The sequence below is a fragment of the Odocoileus virginianus genome, chromosome 8 (assembly GCF_023699985.2).
Source record: "Odocoileus virginianus isolate 20LAN1187 ecotype Illinois chromosome 8, Ovbor_1.2, whole genome shotgun sequence".
Classification (NCBI taxonomy): Eukaryota; Metazoa; Chordata; class Mammalia; order Artiodactyla; family Cervidae; genus Odocoileus; species Odocoileus virginianus.
Window position 1 is genome coordinate 38,816,001 of NC_069681.1, and position 22,076 is coordinate 38,838,076.

Below are 22,076 nucleotides of genomic sequence, written 5' to 3' on the forward strand. Positions count from 1 at the left end.
CACCTCCCTGTCCAATTCCAAGGCTGCAGCCAGGTGGAGTTCTGAGACACTAAAAACCTTAACTTGTGGTTTCCTGTACAGTTCCCTGCTCAGGCCTCCAGTACTCTCTACTCTGCAGCCTCAGACATTTTTGGTTCCTTCTTATGCACTAAAAGCCTTTGTCACAGTCACCATCCCCATGAAAATGGAAAATATCAGTTTCCCACCTCCCCCACCCTCACACATGAAATTCTCCAGACTTCCCAGGAAGTACCATCTCCAAAATTAAACCAACGTCTCCAAAAAGTACCTCATTTAACCTCAGACTTCTCCTTCCAAGGACTAATGACATAAAAACACACATCCACAATGAGTTTCACTATTTGGTTTGTTATTAACCCCCAACTTGATGAAAGAAATTCCAAGGAGGACAGACTTCTCTGTATTTCCTTACCAGCCATTATACATACACACCAAGCCTGTGCCAGGCTTCAATTATTTATTCAATTATCTTGGTGATGGAATAGCTGAATAAATTCCAAATTTGCCCCTAAAACACCTAGGGTAAACCAAGACAGGTTTTTCCTCTCAACTAATTTTACTTTTCAAATGATCTTGACATCCTCTCTATTGGATTTGCACAGTTTGGACTTGTTTGCTCTTTTTCACAACTAGGGCACTGTTTCCCAAATGTGGCCTATTTTCAGGTACCCAGGGACATTTACTAAATGCATAGTAATAGACACCTTGGACTCCAGCCAACACCTAGTGAATCAGAATCTCCAAGGTGTGATCACTTAGTTTTAATAAGCACTCCAGGTGATTCTGATAAACTAGAGAACTAACCTTTTTAAGGGTTAGAGAAATCAAATGAACTTAAAAAGAGGCTAAAATCTAAAATTTTTAATTATACATATTTCAATAATGATTTCAACCCACCAGGAAGCAGTTTGCCATTCTGACACTAACCCTTCTCATCACTCTTTTCTTGGCCATTTGTCCCACATTTACTGAAAATGACTGTCAAAAAGATCTCAATTCCTAGGCCATCTTCCTGCCAGAAATTTTATGTACATGAGAGAAAATTGATGTTTCTTGCCCAAACCAAAGGTGTTTCCTTTACCAGGACACAAAGAAACCTAACAAAGTCAGCACCAGGAAAATTCAAAGTTCTCAGCAGATCATAATGTTAATGTTACTGCACACACCTACATAGGAAGGAATTTCAAGCCTCAGACACAGTTTAGTTGAATTTTGGTGGAAAAAAAAAAATCCTACCCAAATATTTTAGCACAATTCCCTAAAAACCTTATTTAGGACCCTTTTTGTGCTACACTCTTTGGTGCACCACATAATCCACCAACGAATAAGAGTTAACACTTTTCCCACTAAAATCACGCTTAATGGTTAGGCATTTGCAGAATCCCTCCCAGACATGATGGAGCTGGATGGTTCCTTCAGTTGCATACTTTCTGGGCACCTGCTACTTGTGAGGACTACAAAGATGAATCAGGCACTGTATCTGCCCTTTAGATAAGTCTGGAGTTCAGGGAAGGAAAGAATTCCACAAACGTGGTTTAGTGAGGGCAAAGTCACATTCACGAGCTCAAAGGAAGAGATGGGGATTAAAGAGGGTGTGATGGTTAATTTCACACCAACTTGACTAAACCACAGACTTCAGACACCTGCTCAAACACATCTGGTTATTACAGTGAAAGTATTTTTAGATGAGATTAGTATTAAAATCAGTAGACTCTGAGTAAAGCAGATTATCCTCCTGTAGAAAAATACTAAGTAGGCTAGATGGCAATGGTCTGGCTCTTTTGCCCCACTTCCTATACATGATTATGTAATGGCTGAGATCATCTATAGCACTGCACATGCACAATACAAAGCAACAGCTTGGCCACTTGCCACTTCTGTTCATGTATACCTTATAAGCCCACCTGAAAATCCCTGCTGCTGCTGCATCAGCCACTAGCAAATAAAGCATGTCTGTAGTCCCTATGGCTCCTCGCACTTCCATCCACCTTCCCAGCTCACACTTTGTCTACCCTAGGTTCAGAGACCAGTGAGACACCTGTATAATGTGGGTGGGCCTTATGCAATTAGTCAAAGGCCTTAAGAGAAAAAAGAGTAACATACAATGGAGAAAAGACAGCCTCTTCAATCAGTGATAATGAAAACACTGGACAGCTACATTTAAAAGAAAGGTATTAGAACACTTCCTAACACCACACACAAAAACAAACTTGAAATGGATTAAAGACTTAAATGTAAGGCCAGAAACTATAAAACTTTTAGAGGAAAAGTAGGCAGAACACTCTTTGACATAAATCACAGCAAGTTTCTCTTTGACCCAATTCCTAGAGTAATGGAAATAAAAATAAACAAGTGGGATATAGTTAAACTTAAAAGCTTTTGCACAGCAAAGGAAACAATAAACATGATGAAAAGACAATCATCAGAATGGGAGAAAATAATTGCAAATGAAACAACTGACAAAGGATTAATCTACAAAATGTATAAAATATATAAAATATATAAGCAGCTCATGAAACTTATCAGGAAAACAAACAACCCAATCAAAAAATGGGCAGAAGATCTAAACGGACAGTTTTCCAAAGACATACAGATAGCCAATAAACACATGAAAAGATGCTCGACATTACTCATTATTAGAGAAACACAAATCAAAACTAAATGAAGTACCACCTCATACCACTCAGATTGGCCATCATCAAAAAGTCTTCAAACAATAAATGTTGGAGAGGATGTGGAGAAAGGGGAACCTTCTTACACAGTTAATGGGAATGTAAATCGATACAGCCCCTATGGAGAGCAGTATGGAAGTCCTTAAAACTCTAGGAATAAAACTACCATATGATCCAGCAATTCACAACTGAGCATTCACCCTGAGAAAACCATAATTCAAAAAGACATGTGTACCTCAATGTTCACTGCAGCACTATTTACAACAGCCAGGACATGGAAGCAATCTAGATTTTTATCAACAGATGAATGGATAAAGAAATTGTGTTACATATATACAATGGAATGTTTGTTGTTGTTTTTCCATCACTAAGTCGTGTCTGACTCTTTGCAACCCCATGTACTGCAGCACACCAGGCCTCCCTGTCCTTCATCATCTCCTGGAGTTTGCCCAAGTTCAAGTCCATTGAATCAGTGATGCCATCCAATCATCTCATCCTCTGTTGCCTGCTTCATCTCCTGCCCTCAATCTTTCCCAGCATCAGAGTCTTTTCCATTGAGTTAGCTCTTTGCATCAGGTGGCCAAAGTATTGGAGTTGCAGCTTCAACATCAGTCCTTCCTATGAATATCCAGGGTTGATTTCCTTTAGGATTGACTGGTTTGATCTCTTTGCAGTCCGAGGGACTTTCACAAGTCTTCTCCAGCACCACAATTTGAAAGCATCAATTCTTTGGTGCTCAGCCTTCTTTATGGTCCAGCTCTCACATCCATACATGACTACTAGAAAGACCATAACTTTGACTATACAGACTTTACATCTTGTTAGCAAGATGATGTCTTTCCCTTTTAATGTGCTGTCTAGGTTTGTCATAGCTTTCCTTCCAAGAAACAAGTGTCTTGTAATTTCAAGTCTGCAGTTACCATCTGCAGTGATTTTAGAGCTCAAGAAGAGAATATCTGTCACTGCTTAGAACTTTTCCCCTTCTATTTACCATGAAATGATGGGATCAGATGCCAGGATATTAATTTTTTAATACTGAGTTTTAAACCAGCTTTTTCACTCTCTTTTTTCACCCTCATTAAGAGGCTCTTTAGTTCTTCTTTGCTTTGTGCCATTAGAGTAGTATCATCTGTATTTCTGAGGTTGCTGATATTTCTCCCAGCATTATTGAGTCCAGTTTATAACTAACAGATGCCAGTCTGGCATTTCTCATGATGTACTCTGCATATAAGTTAAATAAACATGGTGACAATATACAGCCTTGTTGTATTCCTTTCCAAATTTTGAACCAGTCCATTTTTCCATGTCCAGTTCTAACTGGACAATTTTCCAGGTCCAGTTGCTTCTTGACCTGCATACAGGTTTCACAGAAAACAGGTAAGATGGTCTGTATTCCCAATTCTTTAAGAATTTTCATTGTTTGTTGTGATCCAAACCGTCATAGACTTTAGCATAGTCAATGAAGCAGAAATAAATGTTTTTCTGGAATTCCCTTGCTTTCTCTAAGATTCAACGAATGTTGGCAATTCCATTAAAGGAATGAATTTGAGTCAGTTGTAGTGAGGTAGATGAAACTACAGCCTGTTATATATAGAGAAGTAAGTCAGAAAAAGAAAAACAAATATCATAAATTAATACATAAATATGGAATATAGAAAAATGATACTGATGAATCTATTTGCAGGGAAGGAATGGAGAAGCAGATGTAGAGAACAGACTTGTGGACACAGAAGGGGAAGAAGAGGGTGAGACATACATTGAGAGAGAAAAATAGCACTGAAATATATACACTATCATGTGTAAAACAGAGGTGGCTCAGTGGTAAAGAATCAACTTGCCAATGCAGGAGACACCCAGGAGACAATCCCTGGGTCGGGAAGATCTCCTGGAGTAGGAAATGGCAACCCATTCCTGTATTCTTGCCTGGAGAATCCCATGGACAGAGGAGCCTAGCAGGCTACAGTCCAGGGGATTGCAAAGAGTTGGACATGACTGAGCAACTTAGCTAGAGGGAAGTTGCTGTGTAACACAGGGAGCTCAACCTGGTGCTGTGACAACCTAGAGGGGTGGGATGTGGAGGGGAGGGAGGTTTAAGAGGGAGGTCATATATACGTATAATTATGACTGATTCATGACATTGAATGGCAGAAACCAAAATAACATTGCAAAGTAATTATCCTCCAATTAAAAATGAATATTTTTAATATTCATTAATTCATTTTAATTTAATATCATCTGGTAACTCAGATGATAAAGAATCTGCAGGAGACCCGGGTTCAATCCCTGGGTTGGGAAGAACTGCTGGAAAAGGAAATGGCAACCAACCCCAGTATTCTTGCCTGGGGGATTCCATGGACAGAGGAGCCTGGTGGGCTACAGGCCACAGGATTGAAAAGAGTCAGAGGTTTAATAGGGGATATATGTATAATTATGACTGATTCACAATCTTGTACAGCAGAAATCAACACAACATTGTCAAGCAATTATCCTCCAATTAAAAATAAATAAATGAGAGGGAGGTGGGAGGGGGGATCAGGATGGGGAATACATGTAAATCCATGGCTGATTCATGTCAGTGTATGACAAAAACCACTACAATACTGTAAAGTAATTAGCCTCCAACTAATAAAAATAAATGAAATAAATAAATAAAATGAAAATAAGAAGAAGAAAAAAAAAGAGAAAAGACTGACCAACTCCAAACAGGAGGAAATTCTGTGTCAAGATCATCATTGGATTCCAGCTACATTTTAGCATAAAGTCTGATGGTTTTAATCTTCTTTTATTTCATGATGGTGGGCAAGACTTTCAGAATAACGTTGTTAATCAAGACTGAGTGTTCCTAATTATCTACAAGACTCAAGAGCCCAGACCAGGAGCCAGGCCAGCAGAGTCTACATGAACACCAGGCTGTGCTAGCCACAACTCTTCTCTTTAGAGAGCAGCCCCACTGAGTCCAGTTGGGCTGGCTTGATACACAGACAGACACAGAAAACAAAGGGAACATTCAGATCTATTTCCACTCTTGATAAGATCCAGCTCCCCTAAGTTGAAACACACATACACATACCAAAGATCAATGTTCCAGGAATGCTAACCCCAGTCTGCTCCCTCCCTCTGCATTTCTCTGGCTTCTAGTGCAGGTTGAGCCACCCTGGGCCTCTGTAGGCCCCCAGCCATTTCCTGTAACTGTTGTTTCAGTCAATCCAGTATGTATTTGATGCCCATGATATGTCCAGTATGGTCCAGGCACTACACTAAAGAATCAGATACAGTCTACCAGACAGAGTCAGTTGTCACGGGGCTTGGAACACTACCAGGGAGTCAACATCAGTCCACCCAACATGATGCTGGGTGGCATGGCACTGGCTGTGTACATAAACGGAAGCCCTGGATCAGTGTGAATGAAAGTTCTGGGAGAGGCTCATGGGGCTGCTGGAGGCTCACTATTATTTGCTTAAATCAATGAGAGAAGAGAAGGCAACCCAGGGGGCCCAACAGAGTGAGCCAAGACCCCAAAGTGGGGGTGACTGTGGCAGTCACAGAGACAACCTCACCACCTCCCTCCGTCCTCACTTGTCAGAGTGACAATGTCAGAATGGCCAGTGGAGCTAACAGTTAAAATTTTTAATTTTTCGGGAAGCAGGGAACTTTTGCATATCTTCAGAGTGAGACTAATTGATGTAAATCACACTTAAGGAGTTACTCCACTTGGCAGAAGGTACTAAGAAGACAATAATGTAACAATGGCTAAGAAACCAGGCTTTGGGTAGAATGCTAGAATGTCATTTACAGGCTATTTGAGGATGGGTGAGTTGTTTCACCTGATACAGAAACCGGTTTCCTTAATTGTAAAGCAGGGACACATGCTTATCTCATTCAATTGCTGTCGGGTTTAAATGAGAAAACCTGTAAGACTTTGCGTCTACCCAGACCACAGTGAGCCCTGGCAATCAGCGATCAAAGATAGCAGCTGTGTCAAAGTCACAGCGCTGTAGCAAAATCACAGCAGTACAGCACATGTATGAAGCCTCCATCTGGACACATTACCCTGTCACTGACAATGTGACTATGATCCAGGGATGCTCCTAAGTGTTTTCTGCCAAGATGCGAAAGCTAAGGGGGAAAAAAATTGTTGAACTGAATGGACCATCCCTTAACAGTGTTGCTAGAAGCCCCTGGCAGAAAGAATGATAAAACTCAGGGGACCAGAACTAACCCTGTAGGACTGATCTGCTTTGTGAGTAATCATTTTTTTTTAATAGTACATAGAAACTTCATCATACAAAAATTCAACTTTTATGATAAGACCCAAAAATAAAATAAAATCACACCCAAACCTATCTAACTTCTCTATAGATCTGTTGCTGGCTGTCCACCACTGAGGAGAAGGACAAAAGAAATTAAATATTTTATAAAACCCAGGCACTCAAAGTCATGCCCAGGCTGGCTCACAGAGCCAGTTTACCTTCATTTTAGACCTACTCATAAACATGCAAGTACTTCAGAGCCTACTGTATGCCAGGCTCTTATTTTGGTAACGTAAATTATTTGCCCTTGGCAATACAGAGACAGTTAGAAAAAATGGAGACAGTGGGTATGGTGGAAATCACAAATCTGAAAGGAAGAAGCCAACTAGCGACAGAATTAAAGAGTAAAGGTAAAGAGGACAAGTCAGATCCAAAAGGCATGTACAGAAATCAATAAGCAAACCATCTGTGGAGGAAAGAAACCATTTTTAAAGAGTGAATTAAGAGAATCTGAGGTTACTGTTCCTGTCCAAGGAGCAGGACCTCTCAGCAAGTTCTTCCCCTCCAGACTCAGAGAGCAATCCAATTCACCCTAGGACTGAACACAGTTGCTAGTCATTAAAGTTAACACAGGCAATGCAATCTGTTTACTTCTTTTGCTTTTAGACATCTTAGTTGCCCTGTAGCCATCATTTGTACATCAAGAACCCTGTGCCACTGCTACTGCTGCTCATAAATGAGCAGTGGTCTTACATTATTTGTAATGTATTCTACCGAAGAAGAGAGGGGAGTATGTATGACATTTTGGAACAGCTACCAGCTATGCCCGAAAGCATTAAATCTCACCTAACTGGCACACAGTGACACCAAATAAAAGGAACCATGTTACCTAAAATCTACCTAAAACTTTAAAAAGTTATCTGTCACCAAACCTTGATTCTTCGGACACTGGCGACTGTTTCTGCTACACTCTCGATGGCCAGGGGGAAGAGGAGGATGCCTGTAAACTTCACAACTTGGTACAGTGTTATGGCCAAAAACACTTGTTTGACTGTGATCATGTTGCCAAGAAGCACATAGGTGGTAAAGGTGACAAAAAGGATGACTTTGCTTGAAGTGTCAAAGAATAGCAAAGTCATTCCATCAAGGTAGGAACTTCTCAGAATCTTGGAAATTTCCTTCCTGTAAAAGAAAGAAGGAAATAGATTTTATTTTATTTTATTTTATTTTATTTTTTTCATCCCAGTCTCTGGGTCAGATGAGACTTTATTTTTTTTTTAATGTTTTCCATTTATTTTTATTAGTTGGAGGCTAATTACTTTACATCATTGCAGTGGTTTTTGTCATACATTGAAATGAATTAGCCATGGATTTACATGTATTCCCCATCTCGGTCCCCCCTCCCACCTCCCTCTCCACCCGATCCCTCTGGGTCTTCCCAGTGCACCAGGCCCGAGCACTTGTCTCATGCACCCAACCTGGGCTGGTGATCTGTTTCACCCTAGATAATATACATGTTTTGATGCTGTTCTCTTGAAACATCCCAGACTCTGGGAGAAGGCAAGGGTGGGATGTTTCAAGGAAATAGATTTTAAAAGAAGCATCAACATCCAAGCGCCCTGTGTGAGTGGCTACTTTCTAAGGGGTGGACACAGATTAATATAAACCATCGCTCACATCATGGAGACACTATACAGTGCACACTTGGGGCTCTGCCCTGACCCAAGGACCACACACTTCATCGTCACTTCACTCTCCCAACTAAATGGAGGCTTAATGTCACACTTTTAAACATTTTGGGTCAATAACATGTGAGTTCAAACATTCATTCAACAAGCATTCATAATCACAAGTCCTGTGAAGGGTACCTTGAGGAAGACAGAAAGAGAGAACTTGTCCCTTCCAGGAGTTCATGAACTTAGAAAAGAAGATGGGTGACCCAGTGGTTAAGACTCTGTGCTTTTATTTATTTTTTTCCCCATTTATTTTTATTACTTGGAGGCTAATTACTTTACAATATTGTTGTGGTTTTTGCCATACATTGACATGAATCAGCCATGGATTTACATGTATTCCCCATTCCAGTCCCCCCCTCCCATCTCCCTCTCTACCCGATCCCTCTGGGTCTTCCAGTGGACCAGGCCCAAGCATCTGTCTCATGCATCCAACCTGGGCTGGTGATCTGTTTCACCCTAGGTAATATACATGTTTTGATGCTATTCTTTCAAAATATCCCACCCTCGCCTTCTACCACAGAGTCTAAAAGTCTGTTCTGTACATCTGTGTCTCTTTTTCTGTCCTGCATATAGGGTTATCATTACCATCTTTCTAAATTCCATATATATGTGTTAGTATGCTGTAATGGTCTTTATCTTTCTGGCTTACTTCACTCTGTATAATGGGCTCCAGTTTTATCCATGTCATTAGAACTGATTCAAATGAATTCTTTTTAATGGCTGAGTAATATTCCATGGTGAATATGTACCACAGCTTCCTTATCCATTCATCTGCTGGTGGGCATCTAGGTTGCTTCCATGTCCTGGCTACTATAAACAGGGCTGCGATGAACACTGGGGTGCACGTGTCTCTTTCAGATCTGGTTTCCTTGGTGTGTATGCCCAGAAGTGGGATTGCTGGGTCATATGGCAGTTCTATTTCCAGTTTTTAGAGAAATCTTTACATTATTCTCCATAACGGCTATACTAGTTTGCATTCCCACCAACAGTGTAAGAGGGTTCCCTTCTTTCCACACCCTCTCCAGCATTTATTGCTTGTAGATTTTTGGATAGCAGCCATCCTGACAGGCGTGTAATGGTACCTCATTGAGGTTTTGATTTGCATTTTTCTGATAATGAGTGACATTGAGCATCTTTTCATGTGTTTGTTAGCCATCTGTATGTCTTCTTTGGAGAAATGTCTGTTTAGTTCTTTGGCCCATTTTTTGATTGGGTCATTTATTTGTCTGGAGTTGAGCTGCAGGACTTGCTTATATATTTTTGAGATTAATCCTTTCTCTGTTTCTTTGTTTGCTATTATTCTCTCTCGATCTGAGGGCTGTCTTTTCACCTTGTTTATAGTTTCCTTTGTTGTGCAAAAGCTTTTAAGTTTCATGAGGTCCCATTTGTTTATTTTTGCTTTTATTTCCAATATTCTGGGAGGAGGGTCATAGAGGATTCTGCTGTGATTTATGTCGGAGAGTGTTTTGCCTATGTTCTCCTCTAGGAGTTTTATAGACTCTGGTCTTACATTTAGATCTTTAATCCATTTTGAGTTTATTTTTGTGTATGGTGTTAGAAAGTGTTCTAGTTTCATTCTTTTACAAGTGGTTGACGAGTTTTCCCAGCACTACTTGTTAAAGAGGTTGTCTTTTTTCCATTGTATATCCTTGCCTCCTTTGTCGAAGATAAGGTGTCCATAGGTTCATGGATTTATCTCTGGGCTTTCTATTTTGTTCCATTGATCTATATTTCTGTCTTTGTGCCAGTACCATACTGTCATGATGACTGTGGATTTATAGTAGAGTCTGAGGTCAGGCAGGTTGATTCCTCCAGTTCCATTCTTCTTTCTCAAGATTACTTTGGCTATTTGAGGTTTTTTGTATTTCCATACAAAACTGTGTGAAATTATTTGTTCTAGTTCTGTGAAAAATACCGTTGGTAGCTTTATAGGGATTGCACTGAATCTATAGATTGCTTTGGGTAGTATAGCCATTTTGACAATATTAATTCTTCCAATCCATGAACACAGTATATTTTTCCATCTGTTTGTGTCCTCTTTGATTTCTTTCATCAGTGTTTTATAGTTTTCTATGTATAAGTATTTTGTTTCTTTAGGTAGATATACTCCTAAGTATTTTATTCTTTTTGTTGCAATGGTGAATGGTATTGTTTCCTTAATTTCTCTTTCTGTTTTCTCATTGTTTGTGTATAGGAATGCAAGGGATTTCTGTGTGTTAATTTTATATCCTGCAACTTTACTATATTCGTTGATTAGCTCTAGTGATTTTCTGGTAGAGTCTTTAGGGTTTTCTCTGTAGAGGATCATGTCATCTGCAAACAGAGAGAGTTTCACTTCTTCTTTTCCTATCTGGATTCCTTTTACTTGTTTTTCTGCCCTGATTGCTGTGGCCAACACTTCCAATACTATGTTGAACAGTAGTGGTGAGAGTGGGCACCCTTGTCTTTTTCCTGACTTTAAGGGAAATGCTTTCAATTTTTCACCATTGAGGGTAATGCTTGCTGTGGGTTTGTCATATATAGCTTTAATTATGTTGAGGTATGTTCCTTCTATTCCTGCTTTCTGGAGAGTTTTAATCATAAATGGATGTTGAATTTTGTCAAAGGCTTTTTCTGCATCTATTGAGGTAATCATATGGTTTTTATCTTTCAATTTGTTAATGTGGTGTATTACATTGATTGATTTGCAGATATTAAAGAATCCTTGCATTCCTGGGATAAAGCCCACTTGGTCATGGTGTATGATTTTTTTAATATATTGTGGATTCTGTTTGCTAGACTTTTGTTAAGGATTTTTGCATCTATGTTCATCAGTGATATTGGCCTGTAGTTTTCTTTTCTTCTTTTTTTTTTTTTTTTTGTGGCATCTTTGTCTGGTTTTGGAATTAGGGTGATGGTGGCCTCATAGGATGAGTTTGGAAGTTTACCTTCTTCTGCAATTTTCTGGAAGAGTTTGAGTAAGATAGGTGTTAGCTCTTCTCTAAATTTTTGGTAGAATTCAGCTGTGAAGCCATCTGGTCCTGGGCTTTTGTTTGCTGGAAGATTTCTGATTACAGTTTCGATTTCCTTGCTTGTGATGGGTTTGTTAAGATCTTCTAATTCTTCCTGGTTCAGTTTTTGAAAGTTATACTTCTCTAAGAACTTGTCCATTTCTTCCAAGTTGTCCATTTTATCGGCATAGAGCTACTGGTAGTAGTCTCTTATGATCCTTTGTATTTCAGTGTTGTCTGTTGTGATCTCTTCATTTTCATTTCTAATTTTGTTAATTTGGTTCTTCTCCCTTTGTTTCTTAATGAGTCTTGCTAATGGTTTGTCAATTTTGTTTATTTTTTCAAAAAACCAGCTTTTAGCTTTGTTGATTTTTGCTATGGTCTCTTTTGTTTCTTTTGCGCATTTATTTCTGCCCTAATTTTTAAGATTTCTTTCCTTCTACTAACCCTGAGGTTCTTCATTTCTTCCTTCTCTAGTTGCTTTAAGTGTAGAGTTAGGTTATTTATTTGACTTTTTTCTTGTTTCTTGAGGTAAACCTGTATTGCTATGAATCTTCCCCTTAGCACTGCTTTTACAGTGTCCTATAGGTTTTGGGTTGTTGTGTTTTCAATTTCATTCATTTCTATGCATATTTTGATTTCTTTTTTGATTTCTTCTATGATTTGTTGGTTACTCAGAAGTGTGTTGTTTAGCTTCCATATGTTTGAATTTTTAATAATTTTTTTTTCCTGTAATTGAGATCTAATCTTACTTCACTGTGGTCAGAAAAGATGACTGGAATGATTTCAATTTTTTTGAATTTACCAAGACTAGATTTATGGCCCAGGATGTGATCTATTCTGGAGAATGTTCCGTGTGCACTTGACAAAAAGGTGAAGTTGATTGTATTGGGGTGAAATATCCTATAGATATCAATTAGGTCTAGCTGGTCCATTGTGTCATTTAAAGTTTGTGTTTCCTTGTTCATTTTCTGTTTAGTTGATCTATCCATAGTTGTGAGTGGGGTATTGAAGTCTCCCACTATTATTGTGTTACTATTAATTTCCTCTTTCATACTAGTTAGCATTTGCCTTACATATTGCGGTGCTCCTATGTTGGGTGCATATATATTTATAATTGTTATATCTTCTTCTTGGATTGATCCTTTGATCATTATGTAGTGTCCTCCTTTGTCTCTTTTCACAGGCTTTATTTGAAAGTCTATTTTATCTGATATGAGTATTGCGACTCCTGCTTTCTTTTGGTCTCTGTTTGCATGAAATATTTTTTCCAGCCCTTCACTTTTAGTCTGTATGTGTCCCTTGTTTTGAGGTGGGTCTCTTGTAGACAGCATATATAGGGGTCTTGTTTTTGTATCCATTCAGCCAGTCTTTGTCTTTTGTTTGCGGCATTCAACCCATTTACATTTAAGGTAATTATTGATAGGTATGGTCCCATTGCCATTTACTTTGTTGTTTTGGGTTCACATTTATACAACCTTTCTGTGTTTCCTGTCTAGAGAAGATCCTTTAGCTTTTATTGAAGAGCTGGTTTGGTGGTGCTGAATTCTCTCAGCTTTTGCTTGTCTGTAAAGCTTTTGAATTCTCCTTCATATCTGAATGAGATCCTTGCTAGGTACAGTAATCTAGGTTGCAGGTTATTCTCTTTCATTACTTTAAGTATATCCTGCCATTCCCTTCTGGCCTGAAGGGTTTCTATTGCTAGATCAGTTGTTATCCTTATGGGAATCCCTTTGTGTGTTGTTTGTTGTTTCTCACTTGCTGCTTTTAATATTTGTTCTTTGTGTTTGATCTTTGTTAATTTGATTAATATGTGTCTTGGGGTGTTTCACCTTGGGTTTATCCTGTTTGGGACTCCCTGGGTTTCTTGGACTTGGGTGGCTATTTCCTTCCCCATTTTAGGGAAGTTTTCAGCTATTATCTCCTCGAGTAACTTCTCATGGCCTTTCTTTTTGTCTTCTTCTTCTGGGACTCCTATGATTCGAATGTTGGGGTGTTTCACATTGTCCCAGAGGTCCCTGAGGTTGTCCTCATTTCTTTTGATTCTTTTTTCTTTTTTCCTCTCTGCTTCATTTATTTCCATAATTTTATCTTCTACCTCACTTATCCTATCTTCTGTCTCTGTTATTCTACTCATGGTTCCCTCCAGAGTGTTTTTTATCTCATTTATTGCATTATTCATTTTTAATTGATTCTTTTTTATTTCTTCTATGTCCTTGTTAAACATTTCTTGCATCTTCTCAATCTTTGTCTCCAGGCTATTTATCTGTAACTCCATTTTGTTTTCAAGATTTTGCATCATTTTTATTATCATTATTCTAAATTCTTTTTCAGGTAGATTCCCTATCTCCTCCTCTTTTGTTTGACTTGGTGGGCATTTTTCATGTTCCTTTACCTGTTGGGTATTTCTCTGCCTTTTCATCTTGTTTAGATTGCTGTGTCTTGAGTAGGCTTTCTGTATTCTGGTGGTCTGTGGTTCCTTTTATTGTGGAGGTTTCACCCAGTGGGTAGGGTTGGATGATTGGCTTGTCGAGCTTTGCTGGTTAGGGAAGCTTGCGTCGGTGTTCTGGTGGGTGGAGCTGGATTTCTTCTCTCTGGAGTGCAATGGAGTGTCCAGTAATGAGTTTTGAAATGGGTCAGTGTTTTGGGTATGACTTTGGGCAGCCTGTATGTTGATGCTCAGGGCTATGTTCCTGTGTTGCTGGAGAATTTGTGTGGTATGTCTTGCTCTGGAACTTATTGGCTCTTGGGTGGTGGTTGGTTTCAGTGTATGTATGGAGGCTTTGGATGGTCTCTTATTACTTAATGTTCCATGTAGTCAGGAGTTTTCTGGTGTTCTCTGGTTTGGGACTTAAGTCTCCTGCCTATGGATTTCAGTTTTATTCTTCCAGTAGTCTCAAGACTTCTCCAACTATACAGCACTGATAATAAAACTTCTAGGTTAATGGTGATAAGATTCTCCACTGTGAGGGACACCCAGAAAGGTTCACAGAGTTACATGAAAAAGAGGAGAGGGAGGAAGGAGATAGAGATGAGCAGGAGGAGAAAAAGGGGGACTCAAGAGGAAAGAGACAGATCTACGCAGTTCTCTGTTCTGAAAGTGTTCTCCATAGCCCAGACACCTACAAAGATTCACAGAATTGGATTGGGAAGAGAAGGGGAAGGGAGGAAATAGAGGTGTTCTGAGGTATATAACGGAGAGTCAAAAGTGGGAGAGAGTAATCAACACACTCCTGAATAAAAATGGGAACTGAATATTGGATTCTTAAATGTCCAAAATTCATATCACATACTGAAGAACAAAAATTAAAAATCTAGAGTAGATGTTAGACTCTTAAAAATACAATATTAGAAACAAAAACAAGAAAAAAGTTTTAGAAATATATATGAAATTCAGTTTAAAAATAGAGCTTCTCTTTTTTTTTTTGCAAGGTTATAGTGAAATGAAAATGAAAATTAAGGAGTAATAGAGAAGTAATAGAGGACTTTAAAAGAAAATAAGAGAAAAAAAAAGAAAAAAATTTTTTCCTAATTAAAAAAATAGTAAAAATATATGAAAATGAAAGTTAAGGAGTAATGGGGGAGTAATAGGGAATTTTAAAAGAAAATAAAAGAGAAAAAAGAAAAAAGAAAAGAAAAAAATTTTTTTTAATTAAAAAAAAAGGTAAAAATATATCTAGGAATTTCTCTGGAGCTGTTGTGGTCAGTGTGGGTTTCGGTTCGGTTTCACATAGCCCCTCATTCCAGCTTACACTTCTCGATATCTATAGGCCCCTTCCGGTGTAGTCGGTGTTATCTACAGGCATTTTAATCTGTTACACTGGTCCCTTCTGAAGCGGTTCCCTTTGTTTATTTGGCTTCTGTTTGCCGGTCTCTTCAGTGTCTAATTTCTGCCCTGACACAGGCGGGTGGAGGTGGTCTCTTGTTCAGGTTCGCTAGTTCAGTCCTGCTGCGGAGAGGGAGGGGCACTGCAGACAGCTATCGCTGTGTGTGGGGAGCACTTGCAGTGTTCTGGCCACACTGGGTTTGCCCCCCACTCACGAGTGTGTGCTTTCCTCGTTTACACTGCTCAGGCTCCCCGCTGCTGTATATGGAGTGGGCCCTGCTTTGCGCGCGGTTCCAGTTTTCGGGTATTCCACAAAAGCGCGGACTCAGTTGCGCCCGGTGTTTTGTGCCTTCCCTGGCCCGAGCAGCTCAGGCAGCCAGGAGCTTGACAGATACACTCTCCCCAGGTGCAGTGCGCCTTCTCCCCTCCGCGGTTCCAGCCTCAGTTTCCGTGCACGCCAGTTGCGTGCGTGCGCCTTGTATTTAGCCACGAACCTCCCGGCGGATGTTGACCATCCAGAATCTCAGGAAGTCTGGTTAGAAACTGGAGGCCTGTTTGCAGTATGGTAGGGGATGCCATCTCTGGGGCCGAGTTTGCCCCTTTCCCCTCCCCCCTGCCTCCTGCCTCCGGCGGGGATGGGCCAGTCAGCTGCCACTAGCTCCTCTCTGGAGTTGCTCAGTTCCTTTGTTCTGCAAACTGCCGGCAGTGTATTCGGGCCAGTTAATTTTCTCTCTCTCTTGCTATCCCACAGTTTAAGTTGCTAGCTCATGAAAGTTCCCTCCACTTGCTCTCAGAGCATTCAGGCCAGTCCTTACCCTAAGCAATGCCGCCCGCTCCTCTCCGTTCCGCCCCCACTTACTGGTGGCGGAGGCGGGCATCTGGGGTACTTTTCTGCTGGGAGTTGCTTTTAGGCACGTAATCTGTGGATTTCATTTATTTTTCCTCCCAGTTAGGTTACCCTCCGAGATTCAAAAACTTCCCCCAGACCCGCCAGTGTGAGGGTTCCCTGGTGTTTGGAAACTTCCTCTATTAAGACTCCCTTCCCAGGACAGGTCTCGTCCCTAGCTCTTTTGTCTCTCTTTTTATCTTTTATATTTTGTCCTACCTCCTTTCAAAGACAATGGGCTGCTTTTCTGGGCGCCTGATGTCCTCTGCTAGTGATCAGAAGTTGTTTTGTGAAGTTTGCTCAGCGTTCAATTGTTCTTTTGATGAATTTGTAGGGGAGAAAGTGGTCTCCCCGTCCTACTCCTCCACCATCTTGGCTCCTCCAAGACTCTGTGCTTTTAACACAGCACCCATGGTTTGAGCCCTAGTCAGGGAACTAAGATTCCACATGTCCACCAAGACATTAGACAGAGGCAGTCAGCATGGCCCCCAAGGGAGCACAGAGCAGAGATGTGTAACCCAGAGCAGTAAAGTCAGGGCAATTCACACATACATGAACCCTGAGAAGATGAGTGGGAGTCAGTTAGGGTTGGTGGAAGCCAGAGAAGAAGGAAGATGAGAGAGTGTATTCCCAGCAGAGGGAGGGGCCCTCACAAAGGTGCAAAGGTGAGAGGTAACAGGGTGCAGCCAGAGAATTATGAATACCTTGTGCTTGAGTATAAACACTCGTCAGATATTTAAATGAAAGATGGAAAAAAATTCTATAAACCTAAAGCAAATTCAAAAGGAAAGGTACTTTCATGGCTCTGTTTGGAATAAAAACTACTGATTCATAAAGTTTGGCCCAATACAAATATACCCAATCTCTACAATCTTCCCATTTGTTCTATATTAACATACTTACTAAAATATTGTAGTATTAGTTTAAATGTCATCAACTCAAATACTAACATCTTAGGGTCATTGCTCCTTGGGATTTGGGGTATTAATATGTGAAATTTCATTTCTATATAAGAAAGAAGCATATATTTTTTTTCCTTTAGGAGGATGGTAAATAAAAGAACAGTAATACCTTTAAACCATTCATTAAAAACAGGAAATAAAAAAGTATGAACAGTGGTTTGACATATACAGAAAGTTACCTTCTCAATCTGGTAATAAGCTCTGCAAATGACTTTTCCCAAGCATACATTTTTATTGTTCTGATGCCAGTTATAACTTCATTCATGGTCCTGAGCCTGCTGTCTGTGAAAGCTGCAGTCTTACTCCTAAGGGAACAAATGTGAGAGATGAGCCTTAGTGATCACAGCAAAAATTTCCTTACTGACAGCAGCAGTGGCATAGTCAGAGACCAGGGATCAAGTGATTTCCTACAGCTCTCCTAAGCTGACAACACAGGCAGGTCCTACTCAAAGTACAAATGGAGGAAGACTTCAATTAGGAAGTCAACCACTCAGCCCAATTCAACAATAACTTGGAGAACTTGCAGTATTGGCTAAGGAAGACCTGAAGTAAGTCAGGTACAAACCACCTGCCCAAGGAGGTTGTGGTCAGGTAGGGAAGGCAGAAGACACATGAATCTAATGGAAAGACAATGTGCTATAATAAAATAGGATTAAAGTGCTGGAGAGCAGAAAAGATGGAGCTGTGAATTCTACTGGGAAAGGAGAGCAAGAAAAGCTTCAGAGATCTGGTAGCACTCAAACAGGGCCTCAAAGGATAAGGAACATCTTTCTGTGGTAAAGATAAGAAATGAAATTCCAAGTAGAGAAAAATAACATGCATAAAGTCACCAAAAAAAGAAAAGAAAGGAGCTCAATGTGCTTCAAACAGCACAACATCTCCATCACCTGACAATCTGAACAACACACCTCCAATCCCCTGATATATGCTTCAAGTCTAACTCATCACCATTAGACCCTTCATCACTAGACACTCTTTTATCACATAAGCTGCTGGTACTGTGGGGCTTTATAAATTTATGTCTTTATGCCCTTGGAGTTCTGATAACTTAATGCAAACAGTGAATTAAAAACAAGATATGAACTTAAATAACTGAAAATTATCCTAAGACAAGCATAGCAAAAATATATGCAGCCTGATTGGGCCTAAAGGATGATTACTATTCAATAATGTTTAAATAACTTGGACTTAGGTAAATTCTGCTTACAGATACTATACTTATTCAAGTACAATTCCAGGAAGAGCCAGGAAATGGCTTCACCTTTCCCCCTTCAAGATCAGTCTTTGGTTTAAGGATGGAGCCTCCACTAGCTAAGCCTGAAGGGTCTACAACACATGCAAAAAAAGAGATCAGAGAAAGTTGTTGTTGTTGTTGTGTTTAACAGAAGCATGGACTGTGGATTCACCAAGTATATATCATCTATTTTTTTAAACCAGTGTTTCTCTTACCGGAGTGATAAAAACAACTTCCCAGAGAAGATTTGCAAAAGCATAAAAATAAGGAGGAGTGCCATCCCAGCAAGAGATGATATTCCTATTTCCATCCAGAGCAGGATGATCACTGTGATAGCCGTAAGTGGCCCAATCCACAGGATGTGCAAGCGTATCGTTACCTTAAAAGAAAAAGACAAAGTCTTCTTAGAACTGTATAAAAGCAAAACCATAAGCACACAGTTTAGAAACAATCTACTCTGAAGGAAGAGACAGGAACATAAATAGAAATGATCTCAATGGGTTTTAAACCTGCTGAAGCAGAAATAGTAGCATCCTCCCCAGATGATGCTGTTCTGGGGTAGCACAAGGCTGGGTTCAGGGATGTCCAGGGAGAAGCAGACAGGCACACTGGAAGGAAAATGTTGATTTTGTCAACAATGCAGATTATCTCAGGGCATTCCTAAACTCTGTGTCCAAAAATTCAGATGCCTTTTTCCCTGGGGCTCCCTGCAACCCCAGGAAGGTCTACATTACGTACCTACCACTCCCTCCGATAATGACTTGTATATTTACCTCCCTGATGGGCTTTGACATCTCTAGGGCAGAAACTAAACCTTATTCATCCCTGAAACTGAAGAGGTACCTGACTTCATGTCTGATGAATGAATAACTGAAAGAGAAGTTGTTGTTGTTCATCACTTAGTCATTTCTGACTCTTTGTGACCCCATGGACTGCAGCACACCAGGCTTCCCTGTCCTTCACCATCTCCAGGAGCTTGCTCAAACTCATGTCCATTGAGACAGTGATGCCATCCAACCAGCTCATCCTCTCTTGTCCCCTTCTCCTCTTGCCCTCAATCTTTCCCACCATCAGGGTCTTTTCCAGTGAGTCAACTCTTCACATCATGTGGCCAAAGGATTAAAGCTTCAGCTTCACCACCAGTCAATCCACTGAATGTCCAGGGTTGATTTCCTTTAGGATTGATTAGTTTGATCTCCTTCCTATCAAAGGGACTCTCAGAAGTTTTCTCCAGCACCACAGTTTGAAAGTATTAATTCTTTGGCACTCAGACTTCATGATATGGTCCAACTCTCATATCCATATAAGACTAGTGAAAAAAAACCATAGCTTTCATTACATGGACCTTTGTCAGAAAAGTGATGTCTCTCCTTGTTAATAGGCTATCTAGGTTTGTTATAACATTTTTTTCCCCAAGGAACAAGCGTCTTTTAATTTCATGGCTACAGTTACCATCTACAGTGATTTGGGAGCCCAAGAAAACAAAGTGAGTCACTGTTTCCATTGTTTCCCCATCTATTTGCCATGAAGTGATGGGACTGGATGCCATGATCTTAGTTTGTTGGATGTTGAGTTTTAAGTCAGCTTTTTAACTCTCCTTTTTCACCTTCATCAAGAGGCTTTTTAGTTCCTCTTCACTTTCAGCCATTAGGGTGGTGTCATTTGCACATCTGAGGTTATTGATGTTTCTCCCAGCAATCTCGATTCCAGCTTGAGCTTCACCCAGCCCAAGACTCCACATGATGTACTCTCTATGAAAGCTGAATAAGCAGGGTGACAACATACAGCCTTGACATATTCCTTTCCTCATTTGGAACCAGTCCGTTATCCTATGCACAGTTCTAACTCTTCCTTCTTGACCTGCATACAGGTTTCTTGGGAGGCAAGTAGGTAGTCTAGTATTCCCATCTCTTAAGGAATTTCCCACATTTTATGTGATCCACACAGTGAAAGGCATTAGCGTAGTTAATGAAGCAGAAGTAGATATTCTTCTGGAATTCCCTTCCTTTTTCTATGACCCAAGGAATGATGGCAATTTGATCTATAATTCCTCTGCCTTTTCTAAATCCAGGTTATACACCTGAAATTTTTCTGTTCCTGTATTGTTGGAGCCTAGATTGGGCTAGTATGTGAAATGAGTGCAATTGTGTGGTACTTGGAACATTCTTTGACATTGCCTTTCTTTGGGATTGGAATGAAAACTGACCTTTTCCAGCCCTGTGGTCGCTGCTTAGTTTTCCAAATTTGCTGGCATTTTGTGTATACTTTAACAACATCATTTTTTAGGATTTAAAATAGCTCAACTGGAATTCCATCATGCCCACTAATTTTGTTAGTAGTGATGCTTCCTAAGGCCCACTTGACTTCATACTCCAGTATGTTTGGCTCGAGGTAAATGATCATGCTATCATGTCTGTGTCATTAAAACATTTTTTGTACAATTCTTCTGTGTATTCTTGCCACCACTTCTTAATATGTTCTGCTTCTGTTAGCTCCATACCATTTCTGTCGATTATTGCGCCCATCTTTCTGTGAAATGTTCCCTTGGTATTTCTAATTTTCTTGAAGAGATCTCTGCCCAGTTCCGTCATTCAGTGGTGTCTCACTCTTTGTGACCCCATGGACTATAGCACGCCAGGCATCCCTGTCCATCACCAACTCCCAGAGTTTACTCAAATTCGTATCTATTGAGTCGGTAATGCCATCCAACCATCTCATCCTCTGTTGTCCCCTTCTCCTCCCGCCTTCAATCTTTCCCAGCATCAGTGTCTTTTCCAATGAGTCAGTTCTTACCATCAGGTGGCCAAAATATTGGAGTGTCAGCTTCGGCATCAGTCCTTCCAATGAACATTCAGGACTGATTTCCTTTAGGATTGACTGGCATGATCTCCTTGCTATTCAAGGGATTCTAAGGAGTTTTCTCCAGCACTACAGTTTGAAAGTGTTAATTCTTTGCACTCAGCTTTCTTGATAGTCCAACTCTCACATCCATACATGACTACTGGAAAAAAACATAGCTTTGACTATAAGGACCTTTGTCAGAAAAGGTGCTTTGATGTCTCTGCTTTTTAATATCCTGTCTGGGGTGGTCATAGCTTTTCTTCCAAGGAGCAAGTGTCTTTTAATTTCATGGCTGCAGTCACCCTCTGCAGTGATTTGGGAGCCCAAGAAAATAAAGCCTGCCACTTTAACACTTTCCATTGTTACCCTGTCTATTTGCCATGAAGCGATGGAAGCAGGTGTCATGATTTTCGTTTTATGAATATTGAGTTTTAAGAAACTTTTTCACTCTCCCCTTTCACTTTCATCAAGAGGCTCTTTAGTTCTTCTTCACTTTCTACCTTAAGGGTGCTGTCATCTGCATATCTGAGGTTATTGATGTTTCTCTTGGCAACAGGAGATTGATTCCAGTTTGTGCTTCATCCAACCCAGCATTTCGCTTGAAGTACTCTGAATATAAGTCAAATAAACAGAGTGACAACATACAGCCTTGACGCAC

At 40.1% G+C, this 22,076-nt stretch overlaps 1 protein-coding gene across 1 annotated transcript in view; it reads right to left on the minus strand.

The window, feature by feature from the left end:
• LOC110149702 (ATP-binding cassette sub-family C member 4-like) overlaps positions 1 to 22,076 on the minus strand; it is a 326,525-nt gene that overhangs the window by 204,167 nt on the left and 100,282 nt on the right. Inside the window, 3 exon segments of the mRNA XM_070471511.1 lie at positions 7,876 to 8,125; positions 17,523 to 17,648; positions 18,793 to 18,956. Of these exon segments, the coding sequence (XP_070327612.1) occupies positions 7,876 to 8,125; positions 17,523 to 17,648; positions 18,793 to 18,956 (540 nt within the window).